The sequence below is a fragment of the Balaenoptera physalus genome (genome assembly GCF_965194825.1).
Source record: "Balaenoptera physalus genome assembly, chromosome: 11".
NCBI lineage: Eukaryota > Metazoa > Chordata > Mammalia > Artiodactyla > Balaenopteridae > Balaenoptera > Balaenoptera physalus.
This window is the reverse complement of record NC_138896.1, coordinates 25,205,421-25,223,169: the sequence shown is the minus strand read 5'-3', so window position 1 is coordinate 25,223,169 and position 17,749 is coordinate 25,205,421. Positions and strand designations below refer to the sequence as shown.

The following is a 17,749-nucleotide window of genomic DNA, read 5'->3' as shown; positions in this document are numbered from 1 at the left end:
CTGACCAGGGATTGAACTTGGGCCACGGCAGTGAAAGGGCCAAGTCCTAACCACTGGACCACCAGGGAACCCCCCACACCAACTTATTTTATAACTTTAACACAAGACAGTTCACCTCTTGAGACTTGGGGGCTGAACCAAATTAGTATTTTCCCAATTGCGTTCCATGAGACACAGGTTTTAGAAACTGCTAATGAGATTTTTTTGGGGGGAAAAATAAAACAAAACACCTTGTTCTTGGTCAAATAAACTTGTGAAAGCCTACATATGACTATATCCCCATCTTGATGAGTCAAAGTACAAACGCTTAGAAACCCAGCAGTCAGGAGAGCTATTAGTCTCAAGTCCTCCACTTTTTCATGCATCAGACCTACGGGGCACTCAGCGCTGGAGTGAATGACGGAAGATGCTGAGCAATCAGTCTTTAAGATCCCTGTTAGTTCCAACAAACTCCTGTTTTATAAGACACATTCTGACGTAATTGCTTTTTATTTTTTTAAAGTGAAGTGGCAGAATATATAGCTTGTATCATTCATTCACTTAGATAGTTACAGAGGGCCTCCTATGTACTTAATGTTGTTGGGTATCCAAAAAATAATCCAATAGAAATCCTGCCCTTAAAGATATTACGGTCCGAAAGAGAAAATAAGACATTTATTTTAAAAACACAGTAACACAAAATAAAAAGATTATGTACACAGATGATATTAATAACACAGAAGACAGTTGAAGATGAAGAGATTAGAGGAATAGGGAGGAGAAAGATTACGAGGGTCTTGGAAGAAGAGTGGGATTGGGGCACATGAGACATGCACTTGGCAGAAGCGGGAGATTCTAGAGCACAGAGCCAGGAGGGGTGCAAGTGGTGGGTAAGGAATGAGAGTTAGGGGGCTGGGCAGTAGATATTTTTAGGAGGGGAGGACAGTACCAGAGCTGTTCTTTAGGGGGATAAATCTGTCCACAGACTGGAAGAAATGCTGGAGGGAAAAGACTTGAAGGCAGAAAGACTGGGGAGGTGCCCCCCTCCCCAAACACAGGCAGGGCTTCAGTCTGAGCTACTGGGTGGAGATAGCAGGATCTATGCGCCAACTGCTGCGATAAGGGGAAAGGGGAGCAAGGAAGAGAGGAAGAAGGTAAAACTGAAACTCAGCCTCAAGGCTGGGCTCTGGGATGTGATGGGACCACAGGCAGAAATGGGGAATGAGCGAAAGAGGCTGGTTGGGGGCAAAACAAAAAGCAGTCTGGGTCAGACGTGCTGAGTTGGAGGTGAGGGTGAGGGTGTCAGGGAAAAAATCCCAGACAAAGATGTAAATTTGTGACCAGAGTTATAAAGGAAAGGGGGAGGGCTACAGATCACATTAGGAGACTTCTGCACGGATAAGAGTTGTAGCCACGAGAACGCAGAAGCTCTGCAAGGGAGCAGAGAGGACATGGGCAGAAAAGCAGAGGAAGCCAGGAAGTCTTCCACTGCAGGGTAGGAGGAGGGTGTGAAGGACTACCCAGGGCGAGGAAGATCCAGAACGAGCTGGTGCTGCCCAGGGTGGGGGGCAGGGAACACAGGAAGCTGCAGCTTTGTCCCACAGGCCTTTGTCCCACATCATTACCTTTTTGGGTGTCCCCAGCACTTGGCAGATTTTGAAGATTGTGTCGATCTCACTGGCCCCGGGGAAGAGTGGCCGGAGGGTGTACACCTCTGCCATGATGCAGCCCACGGCCCAGATGTCGATGGGGGAGCTGTAGTTTGTGGACCGCAGGAGCACCTCCGGGGCCCGGTACCTGCAAGACCAAGGAGAAGCTAGTTCCACACCCGCCGGTCGGAAGCAAACTAAATACACAATCAGCTCCGCAGAGCGTTTCTGCATTTCTGTTTTCTGTCTAGTTCAGGGCGGTGCATGGACTCATCAGGCAACAGCTGTGGCTGCAGTGTAAAGCTGGGCTCCTCTGCTTCACAGGGTTTTCTGTGGAGCATTTCTTGACAGGCCTCTGCTCTATAGCATTTTCGAGAAATACAGACAGTGAGAGAGAACAGGAAAAGAGCGAGTGAGAGAGGAGGGAAAAGGAGCGAGAGAGAATATAGAACTAGTGGTCTGTAGGCTCTTCTTGGTCATGGCCAACTGCTTAAATCAAATTCTTAGGGCCTGAAAGTTTTAATAACACCAACTGGCTGATTTTCAGACAGGTCTTTGGAGAATCTTTTACACAACTCTTTTAGGAAAAGGTCTTCTGGAAGTTCTATATTTAGATTATGGAAGAGCACAAGGGACTTCCTTTTTAAAAAATTTTTTTATTGAAGTATAGTTGATTTACAGTGTTGTGTTAGTTTCTGTTGTACTGCAAAGTGATTCAGATACATATATCCTTTTTCAGATTCTTTTCCATTATAGTTTATTACAAGATATTGAATATAGTTCCCTGTTCCCTGTTGGAGTTCCTTCTAAAATTGTTTACAACACAAGCTTTTTTATTTTTTAAATAAATTTATTTATTTTTATTTTATTTATTTTTGGTTGCGTTGGGTCTTTGTTACCACGCACGGGTTTTGTCTAGTTGCAGTGAGCAGGGGTTACTCTTTGCTGTGGTGTGCGGGCTTCTCACTGCGGTGGCTTCTCTTGTTGTGGAGCATGGGCTCTAGGCGTGCGGGCTTCAGTAGTTGTGGCTCAGGGCTCTAGAGCACAGGCTCAGTAGTAGTGGCGCATGGGCTTAGCTGCTCCACAGCATGTGGGATCTTCCCGGATCAGGGCTCAAACCTGTGTCCCCTGCACTGGCAGGCAGATTCTTAACCACTGTGCCACCAGGGAAGCCCCTATAATACAAGCTTTTAAGCTTGTACAATGCCAACATTTCTACACATATGTGTTTCAAATGGTGCTCTTAGTGGAAAATTAGTATTTGTGACAATAATATTATCCTCAGTATAATCGCATGGTCTTTAAATGGTCTTTAAAAATAAGAAATGCAAACATTAATATTATCCTCAGTATAATGGTATATTTTTAAAGAAGTGCAATTAAATCCTTTGAGGAAGATGGTACTCACCATCTGGTAGATACATAGTCTGTGTATGGAGGTCTTGATCGGATTTCTCGGGCCAATCCAAAGTCTGCAATTTTCACGAGTTCGGGTCCCATACAGAGGAGGTTCTCCGGCTTTAAGTCCCGATGGAAGAAGCCTGCAGCGGTGGTGAAGAAGGAATTCAGAGGCAAGATCGTGTCTGCGTTACTCTTTGCAGCTGTACTGCTCTTTTCATGACAGTGATAGTCTGGTATGACACTGAAGGCTCTACATTCATCCCAATGATAATGCAGACCCCGTTGGACCATTCATTTCCCTTTGACAAATTCAAAAATGTCAAATCATTCAAAAGTTGATCTTCATAATTTTTTTCCAAGAGAGCAAACTTCTTTTAAAATATCAAAACTCCATTATGGGCTGAGATAACTTGGCAAACAGAAATTGTCACTCCAAGAAAAAAATATCATGCCTACCCTGCCCCAGTCAGCCAGAAAGAATTTGAGATTAAAACCATTTCAAAAGACAAGTCTTATGGCTACTGAGAGTTTACATCACAGCAAAAACACAATCACATTTTTTGTTTAAGAAACAAGGGATTTATGAATATGACCTACTCGTATCTGAGATTCTGGTGTGTGTTGCAACAAATGTTTAAATGTCAAATACTGATTACTTTGCCCAGTAGAGAAGCACAGGGGTACACCTGTAATTCACACCGTGAAAGGCAGAGATAACTCATTGAATGGGAAGCCTGTCTCAGCTACCGCAGGGTTTTGGGGGTACATGTAGGAGAGACTCAAACACCCACTGATCAGCATCACATGCCTCTGAAGACCCCAAACCTTCCTCTTGCAGAGAGTATCACTGACAGACATCATTCTACCTGAGTCTAAATCTCAATGGGTCATCAAAACCGGAAATACAACTGTGTCAATGCTGCTGATGGGGTTACTGGTTACCTGCTACCATTACCAACGTTGTGAGTTTGGATTCTAAGTAGCACATTTACGGGAGGAAGTAAGAGCTATCACTGAAGATGTCGACTGTTCCTCAACCACCTCTGTGCCGATGTGCTCAAGTCTGCATCTCTAACATGCCTGCTGCATCCTCTCCAGACCTGTGTCTCTGATGGGACAGTAGCTGATGTCACTGTCACCCTTGCATTGACCTGTCCCAAACCACTCTTCTCCTCTCCCAAATTCTCTCTCCTTCTTGAACGTCTGATATGATATCCAGGTAGCTTATAGTTATGCTGCATCCATCTGTCCCCAGACAGGAATGGAGCTGTGTCACATTTTCCGTCAAAATACCTCCTATCTGTCCTTTCTGCCCTTTCTGTGACTTAAAATTGTGTAAATACGCAAGCAGTTATGAGAATGGGATCTTTTGCCAGTGCATCCAGCAAGGCTCCTGTGGCCCCTAAAACATATGCCCTGTGAGACCGATGGTCTCTTTCTAAACACTCAGAGCATCAAAAGCATGAAAAAAAGAGATGGCAGACATCATTTTCTTACTGAACAGATGGGAAAAGTGAGTCATGGGGGTGGCGGGGGATGAATTAGTCACAATCCTACCAAGAAATGTGTCAGAGCTCTTGTATTATCCGGCTCTGTTCTGTCCCTGTCGATCCAGACAGCAAAATCTTGATTTGCGGTGCTGGTCCTCTCAAGTCCAGATTCACCCTGTTTCTCCTCTTAGACTCCCTCTTTCTCCTCTAGTTGGGCTAAACTGTTGTTTCCAAACTTAAGTGGCATTTCGCCGATAATGAAATGTCCTCCACCCCCAGGCCCCACTGCAACTCCCCCGCCACCATCTACAACAGCCACTCAACAAACCTGCATCTTCTCCCTGTTCAGTTCATCCTCTCACATCAGCTATACTCAGATACAAGCATCATTCTTGGACTCCAGACCTGGTACCTTGCTTCCACCCGGGTCACGCTCCAGTACACACTGACCACCTCCTCCCATCGGTCAAGCTTTATCCTTTCCCTGCTAACTCATCTTTAATCCTACTTCCACAGAGAACATGGGCACTAATGAAATGAGGAGAGAGAAGATTCTGGTTCCCCATTTATCCCTCTAAGCAGCTTTCCTTTCTATGGATCATACTTCAGGCCCAAAATAAACTTTCAGAGGGAAAATGGCTAGGAAGAAAGTTTAACTGCAAACAGACTCTTTAAAAATGACTGATGAAAACTGTATCTGTCAGTTGACATATGTTATCTGTTATACTGTATTCGAGGATAAGCCTTTATAACTAGGAAGCATTTGTGAATATGTCTGTAGACTATCTGGCCCTCTGTTCTTTTCATTACTGAATAATAGCAATAACTATTATCAGCCTTATACCCATGAGTTCTATTCCTTGGTAATTAAAGGTATAAGACCCTCTTGTCATGTACCTTTACTTTTCATCTCTATTTTAACAAAGCATCATGATTTTATCACTATGAGAGGCAACACTGCATAGTGGTTAAGTGTGTAGACCGATCAGGTTGCCTGATTTCAAATCTGGCTGGAAAATCACTTAACCTCTCTGTGCTTCACTTTCCTCCTCTGTAAAATGGGGGAATAACAGCATCTACCTCATGGGGTTGTTTTGCAGGATTCAACGTGTTAATATTTGCTTGGCATATCTGCACCTTGCAGGATTCAACGTGTTAATATTTGTAGAGCTTTTAGTGCAGTGCTTGGCATATCTGCACCTTGCAAGAGCTTGTCACTGTTAGTAGTACGAATCCTCTCATTTTATCTTCCCCACAACCTGGCAAGGGGGACAAGCAGACACGGCTCCATTTGCTGCAGATAAGAATTAAGGCTCGCAAGGCCAGTGATGTGCCACGCCCCCCGCCCCGCCCGTGAGGAGGTGGCACTAAGTTCTGATCTGACTCCTGGCTGGGTATGTGTTCTGCTGATGTGTGCGCTCGGGCTTGTAACAATGAGCCCACGTCTCCCTCTGAGCTTCTGATTCACAGTGGAAACGCTTATTGCTGGGTTATTCAGAGATCATGCAACAGCAAAGTGCTGTTAACACAGAATCTTCCTGTTCGAAACTGTTTGGCTTTCAGAACACAGGAACAGACCTTCAATTTAATTTCAGGGTACCCCATGCCAGTCGAATAACAGAGGGATTTTCTCTTTCATCCTGGCAGAAAATGCGCTGTGCTTCCTTTTTTTATTAACAACCCTTGGGCAAGAAAAACATCAAGCCACAAAGAAGCCTTTCTCCCCTTCACATTCTGTTCATGAGGAACCTGATAGGAATATATGGAAATAACCAGAGAATACTTAAACGTTATGAATTTCTGTAGCACACCTTCCTGCTAGGGAAGTTGTAATTTCACAGATATTACTGAATTTAAAACCACAGTGCTTTTATCAAGAAGGCCAGGAGGACAGCAACACACAGAAAGGCCAAGGGCTGACTCAAGGTCACGCACAGCAAGACAGTGGTGAAACAGGGTAGCAGAGAACCACCTCTTGGGGCCAAACATTGTCCTTTAAGCCACCTAAGGCATTCTGGATTTCCTGCATGGATATTTGTAAGGGCAGGGCAAGGATGAAACACAGTTTGCATTAATTATTTAATTCCTACAAAGTATATATGCTTTGGCATTGCTCAATCAGCACCAAGTGGAGCTGAGTTTTCATTCCCTGTGGGGGGAAGTGGTCACTGACATGAACCATGGCCATGGCAACCACCTGCAGCTCTGTTCTCTGCTCCCAAAGGAGTCCACTCCCAGGGACAGAACGCACCTTCTCACAGTGAGAACCAGACAACAGGGAAGAGCCTGAAACTCACAAGACAAATCTGCAAAGTGCTTTTGATTATTTTTTTTTTTCCGTGACTGGAGGAAAAGAACAACATAAAGCTCCAAAGTTAAGTCAACACTGTATGAAAACCATTCAAAAGTTTTCAAAAATCATTTATCAATGAAAACGAGATAGAACCTGCAAAATGAATATCCATCCCATCTCCAATTACTATCACCACTTTCTTCACCTCTTGTTCTCTGTTCTCTGTGAGAAGAGACAGGTTTTTCTAGAGAAGTGTAGCAAATGGGCACAGATATCGGAGCTAATCTCCGCTCTACTGCTTTAATGCAGTGGGGCCTTTGGCAGGTCTTTAAACCTCTCTGAAGCTCAGTTTCCTCTTCTTTGAAAGGAATAGATACCATCTGTCCTCTCTACCTGAGAAACTGGCAAGGAAACAAATAAGGTAACGGATGAAATGATATTAAGCTCAAACTAGAACTGGCACTTAGCTGGGGGAGAGTGTCCACAAGAATCTTGGGGAGAAGCATGGTGCTGGGGTTAGAAAAGCAAAGGAGGTCTGACCGTCCTAAACTGAGCTTTCCCTTCCACCATTTCTGAACACAATCGGAGTATGTAAGGTGTGCAAGGAAGACTGACAGTGCAGTTTCAAAGAGGTGTTTTGACACAATAATTTAGGGATGCTAAATTACTGGATACGAATATGTACTATGTGTGTGTGCATACATGTGCATTTGTGGGTATTGGGGGGAGAGTGTATGTGTAGGCGCACATGTGCATGTGTACACGCAGATGTGTGCGTGTGTACGCACAAGTATGGGTGCGTGTGTGTGCGTGCGCATCTGCGTTGATTTGATGGGATTTGGTAGAGACCTGGATAAAAGGATACAAGTTCTTTCTGGCAACAACTATCTGAGTCTCACAAAAAGCAACAAAAAGGAAAGGAAGATAAAGCCAACACATATCAACTTTCTTATAGATCCACCATGCAGTTCCCAGTACTGAGCAAAGAGCCCCAGTAACTGAGACACTATGACGGGTCCCTATGTGAAAACTTCTGGTTGACCTTTCTCTTTGGAGAATCCCTTTGATTTCTCACCATTTCTTTTTCCTAGGCTCTCAAATCTAGTAAGTGCCCCTTCTCCTCCTATTTGTCCCTAAAGACACCATACCAGAAGGTTTCAGCGTTTTGCAAACTCATACTCTCCCTTGGGAAATTCTTGTGGCAAAACTGCTCCTTCTACCCATGTCAGTGGAATCAGAGATACCTTTTACTGAAAACTTTTTACTAGAATTGGTTCACGGGCTTGCATATCACTCTCGAATTATTCAGCACATGCCCGCGGCTTCCGAGAACTTGTACAGACAGCCTCTGTTTGTCTGTTTGTGTTTCGTTTGGCCTCTAAATGTGATGGCTGCTTAGGGGTCACAGAGCAGGCTGGGAAGGGTCCCAGACGTACCATGCAGCACAATGTCTTTTCCCCTCACTGCCAATGTGCATCAAATCTGAACTGACTGTATCATCAAAGGGCTTCCGCCCAGTTTCCTTATTGGGTAATGAAACTCATTTGTTGGTGCAATATTTGCAATGGCAATGATACCCTTAGACTGGGAGGGAACAGATTTCTGCTCCCTCTGATCTTCTGCAAGATCAGCTTGCCATCTGTCTGTATGTCAAAGCAACCTCAAATGGCCTTCTGAGGGACTCCTGGCTCCCCTGGGGGACACGTCCATCCCGAGGCTCTGCGTTCATGAGAACTTATCAACCCAACCCAAGTTGGGTCTGTGGCCAGTTAGTAACCCAGACTAGTAATACCTCAGGACTGGCTGGAAATATAACCTCAAATGCATTGCTACTCAATACTGTTCAGAAGCTCAGCGAAGAACAATAGTGATGGAGGACTTCCTGAAGGGTATATGACCATCCATTCCTCTGGATGCCTTAAATCTCTCCCTGGACTCACCAGACCATCCCCAGAGTGAATCATACTGGGCCCCAGTAGGACCATTTTCTCTGATCAGGTGATGTAATTGGCCTATATTGAGGAAGATGACCTGAAACTGTCCCATGTAACTTGTCACTGTGTTTACCATAAAGTCATGTTACATAAGGAGCCATGAGAGAAACCTCTCTGGTATCAGTACCAAGAATAGTTCTGCTTCTCTTGGGCAACTGAACTGTTTTACCTTGGAGGAACCATATAGGTTGTAGTTGGTCATGTTTCACATTCTGCATTGTCTGACAGCAAACTCAGGCTCACATCTGTAGCCTGCTTCTTCTACTTAAGTAAAACTTGCTGACATGTATTTTGTTGATTAACCTCACCCTGGCTATGTCCATGCCTTGTTTTGCCTTTTTCTTTGCTTATTTTAAGTGTATTTTATTTTCCTGGGTTGCATAGATCTTGTGAGACCACTTTGCACCCTTTTGAACAAGCTGAAATTGAAATACATTAAAAAAATGAAAAGCCACAGCAAAGCAGTGTTAGTTAGTAGGTTAAACATCATATGTGAAGCTTCTATGAATTCTAATCGTAGGTTCCTGATTAATACACCAGTTAATGGTCAGGAATAACTCTTAGATCTGTAACTAACAAGCTTAGTGTTAAAGCCTAAAGAATAAGAACATACAGACATGATAAATAATGAGGGAAATTCAGAAATCAAGCTACAAAAGATAATATATTCCAAAATCCATTGTCAGCCTCTCAACTCTTCAATTTTTTCTGGGAGTCAATTACAAAAGACACTGATGCTTCCTACATCTTCTACCTGATGACAGCCTTTCACTGCTATTCCAAAGCACAATACCCCAAATCACCTACCGTGTTTGTGAATAAATGCAAGTCCTTGCAATATCTGATACATGATATTTCTTATAGCAGATTCAGGAAACAACTTATTTCTGTATAGGGCAGAGGAAAAAAAGTTATAAATCTAGATTTATGAAATTTGTTAATGAAAACAAAGCCCCTGTTTTCATGTTCTTTTGGTTATACAGTAAGAATTTAAGAAAACACTTGCCGACATGCTAATTTGACTAGATCCTCTGATAATAAAGATCAAAGAAAAACAACTGCTTATCCATGTAAGACAGCATACCTTATAAGCACCAAATATATTCAGTTATGTTACAAAACAGAAATGATCAAACATTTAATAACAAACCAAAAAAAAAAATTCCCTCCAATGTATCATATAAAAATCTCCTCTCTCCATAATATAATTAAAGCTTAAAATTTTTTGATGGGGAAAATCTGAGGTCTTTCACATGAAGAGCTTATGAGATGCAGTGGATAGTGACATTTTCCCCTGGCTGGGCAAACCACACAGCTTCTCTGCTGTTATTGAAAATGGAAACGATATTTGTTCACTGAAATCACTCAGAAGGATGCTCTGAAGGGCATTCACCTGCCACCAGGAAAATGTGCCCAAGAGGTTCTACATAGTTCACTTTTCAAGTCCAAAATGACCATCACAGGTAAGTTTTTTTATTAGTTTCTTTGTCTTCCCAGCACGCGAGCCCTGTGCACTATAGTAAGAAAGGCACTGAAAGGAACCCAGAAGTTCCGATGGATGGCTCAGAATGAATGAAGCTGCTACACCCCTCACTTGTGGTCACTCTGCCCATACAGTCCTGGGGGAAGGAGAGCTGCAGAGTATCTGTTAAATCTCTGAGCCTGTTATAGGGTGAATAACCCATTAAGACATTCAAGACGGCTGCACTGAAAGCAACTTCTCTGCCGTTATCACAGGGCCTCCAAAGCAGGAATGCAGGTGGGGCCCTTCATCTCATGGGCAGCTTTAAACAGCCAAGGCCAAGCAGCATGACCACAATAAACAAAAGCAGAAAGAAAACACATCCACTGTGCAACATTTATTTCTAAGATCATGATGACCACACTGTACCTTTCTTTAATGAGTTGGTAAAGATTTTCCTTCATGTACTCAAAGATAAAATAAAGATGATCATTTTCCCTGATAACTTCTTTTAATTTTACTACATTGGCATGGTGGAGCTTCTTTAAAGACTGAAAGACGAAGAAGAAAAACAAAAAATTAGAGCAAGTCTGTTGTTGAAAAAAGTAATTCCACATATACTTAGGGAGAAACACCTAATTCTAGAACCACGGAGTGCCACAATTCATTTTTTACTGACAATATGTTAATAAATGGTATTTCTCTGAAGTTGGTATTAACTCTATGTAGAAAAACTATTTCAATTAACTGACTAGGAGGTAAGAACTTGACCATAACTGGAACTTCTGGCTGCCCCCAGGACCAGGCAGTGGGCCAGGGCTATTTTAGGTGCACTCCCCTCCAGGTGATGGAATTCACGCCATGAAAGTGGCCAGAGGGGAATCCATTGAGGCTTTGATTGATCTGATACTGGAGAGGCAGCTGCTGGGAGCTGAGATCACCAGCCAGCAGTCTGCAGACACTCTGAACAGGAAATTGCTCAGATAGACAGAGGCTGGCAGCCTGATTCTCCCAACTTTTTTCTGACACATGTGTGCCCATGGGACGTATAGTGCTCCTTACAAGGTGAGTGTTAAAGGAGGAGAAGAAGGAGGGGAGAAGGAGGAGAAATCTCATTGGAAAGACCCTGAGGTGAGATGGGAGAGACACCTCTGCTTCCAAGAACAGCAAAGGCAAAAAAATCAAGCAGGGCATGAGGAACAGAGGGTGGCTCAGAAAACGGTAAGTGACCTGATTATTCCCCATGCGCATGTGTTTTCCTCTTCCTGGAACACACACGTGAGTGCAGCCATGCGCAAGCTATTTTCTGTTTGCATCACTAGCTCTGTCCACAGTGAACAAATACACTTTCATATTGGTGAGCAGTAATACAGTTCATGTGTGACAGCCGCACACCCAACTGTGGGTTTGCTCACCAGGTGATCAGAATTTGATAGACCGTGTCCTTCAAGAATGCCTCAAGGGGTCACTGTGGCAGGGGGTTGAGCCCTTTAATTCAAAAAGCCTCTTCCTCATAGAGACGTGAGTCCGATTAATAAATTGTAAAGCCCTCTTTATCTTTTAATTTCCTTCAAAGGAACATTCCTTCTATAAAACAAACAAGAATGTCTGAAGATGAAAGTGTTAACATGAGTGTCCAAATCTGGAAGGACACTCAGTAACAACGCACCCAAGGGATCAGAGCTGGGGAATGTGCAATATGACCGAGTTACTTCAAGCAGCTGGGAAGAGGGAGGAAATATGGCCAGTGAATGAGAACAAAATAAGACTCTTCTGGAAACTCTTCCCTGAAAGACAAGCTTTTGCCAAGTGCCTCTCTGGCAGGAAATACTCAGCTGTTTTGGCCAAATGGCCAGATCCTTCCAGAATGACCCAACAGGCTGATTACTTTTTCTAGTTGGGTTGGATTTCTGGTTCTCCATGAGTAGCAAGCATTGCCTAACTTGTAAGCGTTCACCAGACTCTCATGGACTGCAGGCGTCTTTCCTGCTTGTTTGCTGAAAATGCACCACCAGCAATGGCTGAGGTGTCCAGTGGATGAGCAGCAGAATGAACAGGGCAGATTCATTCAGAGGAAAATGAAGTCGGTTTCAAAGCTTTGCAAGAAGAGAATTCTAGGCAAGGAGTAGGATACCGTCTGCCACAAGTGCGTTTTGAGCATGAATTACTGGCCCAAGTCTAAGAGTGGCTCCAGTTCTTGTATCTCAGTGAGGCTCAGGGGCAAGTTAAAGTCTATATCAGTTTACTAGAAAAAGAATTAATTTAAAACATGAATTAATTTTGTGGAGGACTTCATGTGATTCATTTTCAAGAGGTATATTTCCAGGAAGAAGGCATCTTGTTTTGGCTTGGGAAAGGCTTCCAAAAAGATGTAGAGGCAGGACAGTCGTATCAGGCAGAGAAGAAGGAGCACATCAGGGATGCTTCAAGGAGGAGTAATCTGCAAACTCTGAGTGGTCGGTGAGAGTCTCATACACGAGACTTGAAGGAAGAATCAGGCTTGGACAAACTCGGTGGGAGGGCAAGGGCACGTCAGGAGGGAGCCCCTCAGAGATTGGGCGTGGGAGCGAGTGGCCACCCAGTGTTGGCGGGATGAGAACTGCCCGGATGCAAGGAGGATGCCCACTGAAGTCTTCTGACAGACCCTGGGCTTGAGACCAAGCTTCGCTGCCTAGAGCTGTGTTTCCCTCCAGCAAATTACGGAATCTCTGGGCCTCAGCTGTGCTCATCGGGAAATTCAAGATACTAAGACTTTCCTCATCAGGTGGTTGTGGGGATGAAATAAGACAGAGCACGTAAGGTGCCGCCTGGCCCATAACAGCTGCTCAATAAATGGTAGATGGTGTGTGAACAGCTGAGTGCTGGGGAGATGAGAGGTGTGGAGAGCGGGGAGCACAGGCCACTGCAATGAGCTATCGTTTCTGAGTGCAGGGGTAAATGATAATTAACACAAGAGGGAGAAAATATGAGCACTGGGGGAGGCAGACATTCTAGAAAATTCAGACGCTGATGTCCACTAAGCAGCTGGATATATGGGACTGAAGCAGGGGTCGGCAAACTTTTCTGTCAAGGGACAGAGAGTAAATATTTTGGGCTTTCTAGGTCATATGGTCCCTGCTGCAACTACTTAGCTTTGCCAGTGTAGTGTGAAATCAGCCACAGATAATATATAAACAAATGGTCATGGCTGCGTTCCAACATTTTTTTTTTTTTTTTTTTACAAAAACAGGCAGTGGGCTATTTACTGACCCCTGGTCTAAATGCATAAGAAAGATAAAAGATGTGATAGGGCTGCTGAAGCGAGGGGAAATGAATAAAATCACCCAGGAGGAGAAGCCAGAGCAAAGGAGAAAATTGCTGAGAAGAGAATGTGAGGAATTATCCACATTTAAAGGGTGAAATCATAGAACCACTGTTGAAAGGCCAGAAGAGGTAGAAAAGGTGGGTCAAAGCAGAGTCACAGAGACCTGGGAGAGGAGAGGAGGAAGTGGTCCACAGACAAGAAAATGTCTGAGAAAATGATCCTGGACTTTTAAAAAAAATCTTTTGGCTACGCCTCGCAGCATGTGGGATCTTATTTCTCCGACTAGGGATCGAACCCACGCCCCCCGTGTTGGCGGCGCAGAGTCTTAACCACTGGACCACCAAGGAAGTCCCAATGGTCCTGGACTTGACAGCTGGTGGCTTTTAGGAGAGCAACTTCCGTAGAGTTGCAGAGGTGAATGCCTGACTCAGTTAAGTGGAAAGTCAGTGGTGGGGGGAAGTGACAGCGGAGGGGGTGCTCTGGAAGGTAAGGTCAGGAAGGGGAAGGGGTGGGAGCTCCAGGGGAGGGAGGGCTGAGCCTGGTTAGACAGAACGGTGGGCACATTGATAGACTGAAGACAAGGAGCCAGTGGAAAGGAGTTTAAAGATATGGGAAGGTTTATAATAGCCAAAGGTGTCCCAGTGTCCATCGATGGATGAATGGATAAACAATATATAGTAGATCCATACAATGGAATGTTAATCAGCCTTAAAAAGGAAGGAAATCCTGACACATGGATGAATTTAGAAGACATTCTGCTATGAAATAAGCCAGTCACAAAAAAGACAAATACTGTATGATTGCACTTATATGAGGTACCTAGTGTAGTCGACAGATGGAATGTAGAATGGTGCTGGCCAGGGGCTGGGAGGAGGGATTCATGGGGAATTATTGTTTAATGGACATAGAGTTTCAGTTTTGCAAGATGAAGAGAGTCCTGGAGATGGGCCATTCTGATGGGTGTACAACATTATGTATGTACTTAATACCACTGAACTGTACCATTTTTAGGTCAAATACGCAATTCTATATCTATTTTGAGTCCTTTGGGTTCTAGCACGGGACACCTTTATCGCTGTTCTAACAATCTGGACTATCTACCTGGCAACCTGCCACTTTCCTCTGAGTTGTTTTTAACCTTAATGCATAGGCATTGTTTGCAGAAAATGTGCAAAGGAGCCTTCCCCAGAGATGGCTACAAAATGTGATTATTACGTATGTTCAACTTCTGGATGGTATGACAGATTTTCTAATGTTGTCCGGTTTGCTATGTAAACAAAATTGTGCAAAGCTTTAAAAAAATGGTCAAAAGGTAAGTACTATGTATATTTCATCACCATTTGAAAGAAAAGAGACACTAGTGAGAAACTAGTGAAAGTTGAATAAATCTGTGGTTTAGTTAACAGCACTATTACCAAGGTTTAAAAAGAAGTACATGCACACACACCAAAAAACTAAAAAAAAAAGTACACACACATAAATAGCACAGCAATCTTCTCCTCTCAGCTGTCAGCTGCATTATGTTATCATCTGCCTCCTTTTTCAACATCAGTGAAACAATTCAAACTGTATCAACTATAAATCTATGCGTGTATAAAGCTATTTTAATCAACCATACCATAAATTATCCCTTTGTGTATTAATAAATACCTTGACCTCCCGAAGGTTCATGCATTCCTCCCAGGAATAAAACTTTCTTTTCATTCTAAAAGAGAAGAAAGAAACAAATAGCACATTTATTCCCAGTAACTGGCTATGCTTTATCTTAAAAAAAAATGTTTTCGTTCTGAACCTAATGAACAGTGCTTAAAGTGGGTTCCAATTTCTACCAGATACTATACTATCCAAAACAGCATTTTATTTAAAAACCTGGCAGTGCAATCAATCCTCCAGCACAAAATTTCCCAGCAGAGTTAGCATGAGGGCATTGCAAAGAGGCCTGGACTGCTGTTTTGCTCTGTCACTAATTAGCTAACCCTGCCCTGGAGCAAAAACCCCCAGGCTTATTTATCTGGACCAGAGCTGTCCAATCGAACTTTCTGTATTGGTGGAAATGTTCTGTACTGTCCAGTACGGTAGCCACTAGACACAGGTGACTACTGAGCACCTGGCATGAGGCTAGGGCAACACAGAAACTGAATTGTTAATTTAAATTTTAAATTTAAATTTACACGATATATGATTACTTGCCACCATGTTGGACGGCACAGGGATGGACACTCCGGTACAGGGGTTGGCAAACTATGGCCCATGGGCCAATTTCACCCAACCATCTGATTTTATACAGCCCATGAGACAAGAATGGCATTTATACTTTTAAACGGTTGAGAAAAACAAAGCAAAAGAAAAATAATAATTTGTGACATGTGAAAATGATCTGAAATTCCAGTTTCAGTTACCATAAATGAAGTTTTGTTGGAACACAATCACACTCATTTGCTTCCATATGATATATGGCTGCCTTCCCACTACAACAGCAGAGCTGGGTTATGACAGAGACCACATGGCCTGCAAAGCCTAAAACATTTACTGGCTGGCCCTCTGCAGGAAAAGTGTGCCAACCGCTGGTCCAGAGCCTGAGGGGAGAGACAGACAGCCTGGTAAGCTGGCCAGAAATCTAAGGGTTCTCTCTTTCATGGCCCTTTAATCACATCGTCTCATTTGAATCTTACAGCAGCCCCATGAGACAGATGGGATGGGCGGAAACTAAGAAACAGAGAAGTTATGTCATTTCACCAGGGTCTCATTGCTGGCTAATAACAGATCAACTCTCATCTCTCCCCCTCACTCTGAGAGTCTGTCCCCAATGTCACACTGTCTCCCAGCTGAGTGACCATTTCCTTTATTCATGCCCCAGATATATTTTAGCCCCTGCTACACATGGCAGAGGCCCAGGCACTGGAGATACAATGATGGGCAAGACGTTGCTCATGGAACCGACCTCGGAGCAGGAAGGCAGGTCATCAATCGCCTTCTGTGCTGAGTGCCATGAAGGGAAGGGACAGGGCACCAAGAAAGTGGACCCCAACGTGACCTAATCTTGTCTAGGGTATCAGGAAACAGCCTTCCAGTGAAGTGGTATTTTAACCAAGACCTGAAGGACTAGGAGAATTTGGCCTGGTCGGAGGCGTGGGGTAGTGAGTAGCATGGGAAGACAGAGGGCAGAAAGGTATCTGGTGAGTTCAAGAAGCCGAAAGGCCAGTGTGGTCAGGACAAAGCAGGCAAGGGAGTAGTGGGAGGAAATGCAGCCAAAGAAAACAGGCAGGGGCCGAGTGAAGCAGCAAGTTGTAAAATTGGGGGCTTGACCCTAAAACTGATAGGAAGACATTAAAACCTCTTCGTCTGGGATGCCTGAAAGCAGAGCCTGAGGCAAGGACTTGGGTGCAGGGAGTTGATTTGGGAGGTGATTCCAGGAACCCAGGGCAAGGAGCAGGGAACCTGAGAACAGAGAGGGGGGAAACCCATGAAAGGACACATTACGGAGCTGACACTGCAGTGGGCAACGGGGGCTCAGTCCTGCTGGGGACCTTCTGTGGACCAAGCAGGAGCACCTTGGTTGAGTCTCCCACGTGAACCTGAGGTGGGATACTGGTGACGGGCACATCACTGCACACCCCAGCACGCTGAAGTCAGGTGGGACAAGGGGACATGATGGGGCAGCAAAGAAGGTTTGGTACAATTGATTTTAGACGATTAGACTCACGTGTTTAATATAATCCCTTCAGGCTGGAATGGACAGGGGTAAGAATGGAAGCCAGGAACCCTAGAGAGGAAAGTATTCTAGAGGCAGAGGTGGTAAATGATAATGAGTTGAATGGGAGGTTAGCAGTGGGGAATTGGAGAAGTAGGTGGATCAGATAAATATCTGGTAGTTAGAGTCTATAGGACCAGACGACCAATGCTGGGGCACAGGGAGGGGTGTCGGGGGACTCCCAGGCTTTGTGGGGATGGAAATGTGTCATTTATCAAGACAGGCATTATGTGCTGGATGTAAGTTCAGTTTTGGGTATGATGAGTGTGAAGTGTCTTCAGGGCATCCAAATGGAGATGTTGAGAAGGCAACTGGATATAGATGGGTGTGGCAGGCAGCCTCTAAAATGGTCCCCAAAGCCCCCCACCTCCTGGTATTCACAAACTGGCATAATCCCCCTTCTTTAAATGACTTGCTTCTAACCAA

At 44.2% G+C, this 17,749-nt stretch overlaps 1 protein-coding gene across 2 annotated transcripts in view; it reads right to left on the bottom strand.

Moving 5' to 3' along the window:
* The window catches only part of CILK1 (ciliogenesis associated kinase 1), a 33,750-nt gene that overhangs the window by 14,968 nt on the left and 1,033 nt on the right, over positions 1 to 17,749 (bottom strand). For both annotated transcript variants that reach the window (XM_082411678.1, XM_082411679.1), the window contains exons 2-6: positions 15,223 to 15,277; positions 10,698 to 10,819; positions 9,614 to 9,693; positions 3,037 to 3,169; positions 1,605 to 1,776 (exon numbers count right to left, since the gene is read on the bottom strand). In XM_082411678.1, coding sequence (XP_082267804.1) covers positions 1,605 to 1,776; positions 3,037 to 3,169; positions 9,614 to 9,693; positions 10,698 to 10,819; positions 15,223 to 15,277 — 562 coding nt within the window. The remainder of the gene's footprint in view (positions 1 to 1,604; positions 1,777 to 3,036; positions 3,170 to 9,613; positions 9,694 to 10,697; positions 10,820 to 15,222; positions 15,278 to 17,749) is intronic.